The sequence below is a fragment of the Euprymna scolopes genome, chromosome 10 (assembly GCF_053919585.1).
Source record: "Euprymna scolopes isolate OS-2025 chromosome 10, ASM5391958v1, whole genome shotgun sequence".
Classification (NCBI taxonomy): domain Eukaryota; kingdom Metazoa; phylum Mollusca; class Cephalopoda; order Sepiida; family Sepiolidae; genus Euprymna; species Euprymna scolopes.
Genome location: NC_136491.1, coordinates 116,699,455 through 116,706,954, shown reverse-complemented (window position 1 = coordinate 116,706,954; position 7,500 = coordinate 116,699,455). Strand labels below are relative to the sequence as shown.

General features: G+C 32.9%; 1 protein-coding gene across 1 annotated transcript in view; it reads right to left on the bottom strand.

The window, feature by feature from the left end:
- LOC145286234 (steroid 17-alpha-hydroxylase/17,20 lyase-like) overlaps positions 1-7,500 on the bottom strand; it is a 176,262-nt gene that overhangs the window by 43,192 nt on the left and 125,570 nt on the right. Inside the window, exon 2 of the mRNA XM_080135054.1 lies at positions 1,486-1,572. Coding sequence (XP_079991180.1) covers positions 1,486-1,572 — 87 coding nt within the window. The remainder of the gene's footprint in view (positions 1-1,485; positions 1,573-7,500) is intronic.

Below are 7,500 nucleotides of genomic sequence, written 5' to 3'. Positions count from 1 at the left end.
TCTATACTTAAACTAGTTCTGAACCGCGAAGAAACATCATAAACGAAATTAGGACAGTGACGAGAAATGATTGTAAAAAGTTAATGTATAATTCTGGTACACTGTGTTCTGGTGTGGTTATAATTGACTGGCGATGACACAAAGACCGTTGGATATTTTTGACGACAACCTAGAGGACATTTAGGCTGAAATTTATATATGGATTATTAAGGCAGGGCCAAAAGTTGGTTGGTTGGTTGTTTTTGTTTTACGGCATACCAACCCTTTTCGGATTATTTAATGCCGAATCCAAAGATTTTGAAGAAAAATGTTTTTTAATAGAATATATTTGTTGTTTTCACGTCGGTTTCTATTTAACCCATAGTTGGGACCCTAACAGGTACTACCACTCCGGGTCAGAGTGGACCTGGGAGCAATGGTAATTAAAGGGTTGTTCCACACTCCCCAAAGCCCACAAGCTGGGGCCTCACCACTGGATATAGTTTAAGGTCATATCCAGGACTCCCATTGAGAGACTTTTACCTCTGCAGGGAAGCAGTCGGCGTATTCTAATGCCCCACCGACAGGGCCGGCAGAGCCAAAAGTAGATGAGCAATACTGTGGAAGTGGTACCCTGGTCATGATAAAGGCCAACCAGGATCAGCCATCTGGCCTCAATAAAAATGGCCCTGGCTACCTATCTCCACGATATTCAGCAATTAAAACAAATACATTTTAACTTGATGTTGGCCTGTCCGAATAACCGGTAATAACTTTGTGCAATCATTTCTGTTTTTATTAATTATTATTAAGCTTTTCTATCACGAAACAATCTAAACACTACTTGCTTTGTGAAGCGATTTATTGAAATTAAAACAAAATATACCTTTATTTATTTTTAAATCAAATATAATAAAAAGTTGTTTTTTTTAATTTAAAAATAGTTTTATTTGATCTTTTCCAATAAAGATGCAGTTTTGAAACGAGTTTTTTTTTTTAATTAAAAACTATTACAAGGTGGCTTTAAAAAACAACATAGTTTTTATTTGGTCATTTATGATATAAATAAGTTTATTAAACAACTTAGTTCTTATAATCAAACATCAAAAAAGCGTATCAAATACAGAGTAATCCCAAAATAGATTTTTTTTTAATTTTACTAAATAAGTAAATACGCAAATCTCGTCAGTCATGCAGAAACAAACAGTAGCAATTATTTAAAGTTTTCACCGTTTAGTTGACAGGCGCGAAATAAGAGTCGGAGGACTTTGCTTAAAGAAAGCCATAAACATTTATATATTTTATCTAATTATGTGAGTTTGCATGTTACAGGTGGGATTGTAAATTTTATCAACCATGAATTTGTTAGATGAGTTTTGTAAGAAAGACACCGTGCTGTGTACCTTTCCGAATTATAAAAGCCAACCGATACGAATATTCCGTCATTTTGATGACACGGTTGGACTTCTAATGGTAATCTAATGATCATAACGGACACCGACTTACTCTGTGTTCTTCTATAACTCCAGCCATCCATTCGTCTTTCCGTTCGAGACTCTTCTTAAACTTCCGCCAACTTGGTATTGGAAACGCCTGTAAGCAAGAGAAGAGTCCATTTAAAAAACATGTTTGATATCAGTTTAGTTCAAATCCAAAACAAAAAGAAAGGTTTCAATCCCCAGCTCGGGCGATACTAAAAATAGAATAACGAGTTATTTTAGATTTTATCTAGTCAAACGGGAACAATCTACCCTTAGTTTATGAAATACAGGTTTCAATTCTAAATTTATGTAGATTCCAAGGTTCGACGTACGTTTTGAGAAGAAACATTCGAGGAAGACGTTTGTGGGTAACATTAGTCGAAACGTTGTGAGAATACCATCGAAACTGAGAACATATCTATATATAATCCGATGGGTATTTCATTTTGGAAAGTTAGAACTTCGTATGTAACGATGCCAGGTCGCAGAAACAAAGTAAACAAATGATACGAAGAGGCGTTCTAAAAGAAATGGCTCCTATTTTTCCTCCCAAATGGGTCAGAGATGATTAAAAATGACATTGTTATGATGACTGCTCTTATGCATTCATGACCTGAAAGTTTAATTTCTCTCTTAGAGATATTCAAGGCCAGAGACGCTAAGAAAGCAACCTATATCATATACCTGCATTATTGAATTGCTTCAGACAGAAAAAAAAATTGAACCGATAATTTGTTGGCACCTGTTGAATGTTTACGAAGCCGACGCAGTTCATGTCACCACAGAGACCCCTCACAGCCATAATCCCTTTGCTAGCAAAAGTGCATTAAAATGGCAGTGACTATATAGATAAGTGAATTCTTTTAAAAAAAGATCGCTCGTTTTAATATTACTACTCTCTTTTTCATAGCACTTCAACTTCTTGTTTGAGTAAAATAAGGGGCATTATTTTCGGAACGATTCTTGTAATAACATTTATCTTTCATATTGTATTAAAAATAAAAGTATTTTGGATAAATGTGATGTTATGTGACGCCATATATATATATATATATATATATATATATATATATATATATATATATATATATGAACAAATGATTAATAAAACATGTTAAAAGACATCTTGAAAAAGAGTTAAAGACATATTTAATTTTAAAAAAGGAAGCACAAGATAAGTGGATAGTCCTTAATCCGCGGAGTTTCGAAGAAATACTCTCCTTTTCATCAGAGGGCAGGAATTAGCAAAATGCAGGATCGGATTTTGCATATAGAAGTATTTAATGAAACTACAAGTAAGTCACAGATCTTACTTGATTAAAAAAAAAGGGTGAGGTCCTGTTCCCCTAACCTCACCCTTTTTTTAACCAAGTAAGATCTGTGACTTACTTGTAGTTTCATTAAATACTTTTATATGCAAAATCCGATCCTGCATTTTGCTAATTCCTGCCCTCTGATGAAAAGGAGAGTATTTCTTCGAAACTCCGCGGATTAAGGACTATCCACTTATCTTGTGCTTCCTTTTTTAAAATTAAATATGTTTTTATCTCTTTTTCAAGATGTCTTTTAACATGTTTTATTAATCATTTGTTCATATTATAAGCTCTATTTCCTTTTCGGTTTTATTGAGCTTTTACATCTGGCTGAGTTTATTTTACTTGTAAATATTAACTCTTTAATATTTATAATATATTTTAAGTTTACCATTTTGATTACCTTGGTAAACTTATTGTAATTTTTATGTTATATATATATATATATATATATATATATATATATATATATATATATATATATCAACCATAAATTTCCTCATTAAATTAAGATGTACTTCATATACCAATTAAACCAGAGTCAATATTAATTGATCCTGTCAATTAGGCTCTACGATTATCAGTATTAATAATCGAACATATATATTATAATTCCACCATAACCAAGACGACCATATATTAGGTGTGTGCTTTTTAATATATTATATATGTATTACATTAGTGCTTTGTGTCTGAAGATTAGCTATTTTGGAAAATGTTTTAACAAGATACAATTGAAGCTTGTCCGAATAGTTATATTTTTTATTACATTTTCACCCCAAACAAGGCACATTGCCACTTTGGTGTAGGGGGCTACTATCAGCGGCAGCAACTACTGGGGCACTATGTTGGGATTTGAGCAGCAAGATGTCAGTTCACGTTATGTATCAATTGTAACACTAAATTGATGCATCGTATAATAAAGCACACGTTATGATATATGGCGTTCTTGGTTATTGTGGAAATATTATATATATATATATATATATATATATATATATATATATATATATATATATATATATATCATGCTCCCTATCTTAGGTTGAGCATTTGAGAAGTGCTATACAAGTTACCATTAGCGTAAGAAGCGATGCTCTTTGTGTACACAAATTGAGCTTAGGTACTTTGGACAATGTCAAAACATTGTTAATTCACTATCCGCATAGCAGCAACGGTTAGAAGCTCCGACTGTCGTTTGTCGATGTATACAGCTAGTATATTCGTCTTCAACGTAAACAACGAGTTGTCAAATGCGAATGTAAATTGGTTTGTTCGAAACAATCAGACGACAGGTACGTGAGATGCGTTGCTTTAGTATGCGTGCGGAGCGAGGAAAGTGTTTACGCAAAATGTTGACTTGAGATATCAAAATTAACCGCATTTTCTTTTACAAATAACTTGTACAGTATTCAGTAGACACTAAACAACAGTTATGCACACATTTAGAGTTCTTGTACTCAATTAGCTAATTATCTTCCGTTCTTATTTTTGTTATGATGACGGACGTTTCAGATTTTTTTATTTTTCGGACTATTGCTTTCATCATGGGTGTTATATTTACAACGTTTTGGCCGATGTAACCTCCGATCTTCTTTCACTGTAAGGATACTTTTAGCAGATAATCTCCAGATATGACAAGAGTATTCTATCTTAGTGTGTATTCGACTCTTATACAGGTAGACGATTGCATCAGAGGTGAGATATTTCTGGAGCGGTAGAATGATCCAACCACCTTTTCTTTTGAAGGTTTTGCAACGGATCTGAGAAAATTCCTCCACTACAGTTCTGGAGTCAAGGTCAGTCTCCGGTGCATGCCCTCTCTCTCTCTCTCTCTCTCTCTCTCTCTCTCTCTGGCCCTCTCTCTCTCTCTGGCCCTCTCTCTCTCTCTCTCTCTCTCTCTTTCTCTCTTTTACTTACACACACACACACACACGCGCATATATATAAATGTCTCTATAAATTACTCTATAAATTACTCTATATATTTGTGTCTTACAAACTTTAAACTTGATATAAACTATGAACCGGGCGTATGTAACGAATTCGAGTTCAGGTTTACTCGTTAAAAAATAATCGCTAGGAGGTCAAAATTAAAAATAATGCAACTTGGCAGGCTTAAATAGACTAAACGTGTTATTGCTATATATGCCCAAATATGCATTTATATCTTTAACAAAATGATTTTTTAACAAATTTTATACGAGTATGGGATTAAATCTGACGGCAACGTATACGGCTAGAGAGCTATACGTTTTAATTTTTACTAGATAATTAAATGTTTCAGTCTTTGTCTAGCTGATAGCTCCTCTGCCATAATAAAAAAAAGTTGATAACACTACTATATATTGAGCAATATATAAAAATCAATAGAGTATTGGCTCTATAATAATAATAATAAATATGAGATCTGCGTAAATTACAGTATTTAAGCGTAATTTACGAACGGACCATGCTGGATGGCTACTAGTAAATATTGCGTTAAATATGATAGCCGATAAAGAATTGGTTCGTCAATAATAAATACAACATCTGCATGAATGAAAATTATTATTTGTATTTTATGACGCGGCAATGCCGGGCGACCTGATAGCATATATACAGGCATACACAGGTGTACACACATATCTATCTATCTATCTATCTATCCATCTCTATATCTATCTATCTATCTATCTATCTATATATATATATATATATATATATATATATATATATATATATATATATATATAAGAAATTAAATTAAAATTTGTAAAGGAGAATTTACAACAAATTTATTATTTGATAAAGAATACAAGTTGAAAGCTGAAAAGATTTCATTTTCCCTACGAGTTTCAAAGAATTGCCTTTATCCTTTGAGAAAAGTAGTTAAATAAATGATATTCATAGACGGGCTATACATATTGCTGGTTTGCATATAAATTGAAACGTAAAATTATAAAAGGTATCATGCTTGCATGAAAGTTGATAATAATGCAGAAATTATAGGTGTAAAAGCTATTCTAAAGCACGTCGATACACACACACACACAGAAACAAACACACACATATATATTCTGTTCATTATATAAATAATATTGGTTACATATGTGCATGCATGTTTCAGTGAAATTTCAATTCAAAGAGATCACTTCATCAAACAAAAAAGGGACAGTATTGAAACGAGAGTTAAGATTACAATCGTTTTTTTTATAAATTATATTCAGGTGTGGTTTATGCATCGAAAGAAAGGTGGGGGTATAATTTGCGAATGTGAGCAGTAGAGATTTTGGTGGGAGGTGTGTTGTAAGAAGGGGATAGTGGTGAGTGTGAAGGGGAATTATTTATTTATTTTTGTATATACAAATTATATGTCTATATGGTCAAATTAATAGTCAGTGAACAAATATACAAGCTTATTCATATGATTTTAATGAAGGTGGTATACTGGGGGTTATATTTTGTACTCTACCTGGTGCATGGATGTAATTACAGCGTCAAAGGTTTTCATATCTAAACTTAATTTCGATTGTTATTGTGATTTCATTTGGGTTGTTTATCTTTTTCTCAATACAAGAATATTGTTATATTTTACGGGTTTATATGCTTCGTTATAGAGATAGGTTTTCCAGACTATATACGTGCAAACATGTACATAAGCATATATTTGCCTATATTAGTGGTGTATTTCGTTCCCAAAGCCTTCTACTTAGAATACGTAGTTATCGTTTGGTATCAATTATGTGGTTGGTTTCATAATGAAACTCTGTTTACGATAATATTTCTCGTAGGTATGTATCAACATTCCAATTGCAAGCGTGGTAGACTCATATATTATTTTAGTCGATTGTTTATTTTTTGGAGTTTCATTAGTAAGTATGCAAAGTGCACTTCCCTTTATCCAGTTGGTGGCATATTGTGTTTCTGTTCGTTTAGTTTAGTATTAAAGCATTGAAATGGAGTTGAGGGGGTAACCAGATAATGGTTCAATTCCTGATTTAGTTGAGTCATTTATGCTAGCGTATTCTTCGACGCTTTTCGATGAACATAGTTATTAATCTGCATGTCTTTAAGTAAGGATAGTTGTTAATTTGTGGTATATCGGGACTACATTGTACCTTTCAACTCTTCCGCTGGTTCATTTATTAATTAATTAAGATGTTAGGAGTGAACGGTTATGAATGTTAGTATTACTACTATGAGGGAATCACTATTCATTTTTTACATCTTATTTTAAGCGTAGACTCTAAAGTGTTCGTAGCTTATTGCCAATTCTACTTTTACATTTAATAATTTTTCGCGGTCTTTAAAAGAAATAATCCCATGTTTCTCGGCTAAACATAAATAACAGGGTGAAGTGAATGAACTACATGTTTTAACTTCCTAAGTATTTTCCATTGGACTAAATGTGCGTTGGTCACATCGATTGACTTCCAGTAGTGTACTGAGGGTGAGGTGTCCGTAGCATATGCTTTATTAGTTACTAACATGTCAGCCCGGCGTTACCCGTGTGTTTGGAGGTGTATGTTGAGCAAAAAAAAGCGGTCAATTTTTTTTAACTTTGACCCCTAATCTGACCCCTTAACATTTATTGTTTTGGGCTCTAATCAAGTTACTAATTTAGATCCATGTCCAAATAACCTATGTCTAAAATTTCAAGTGTTTAGACCCAAAATTAGCGGAGGAATTTTGTAGAGTTCTCAAAGGTCAAATCGCGTAAATTTTACCCATTAACCGCCAAATTC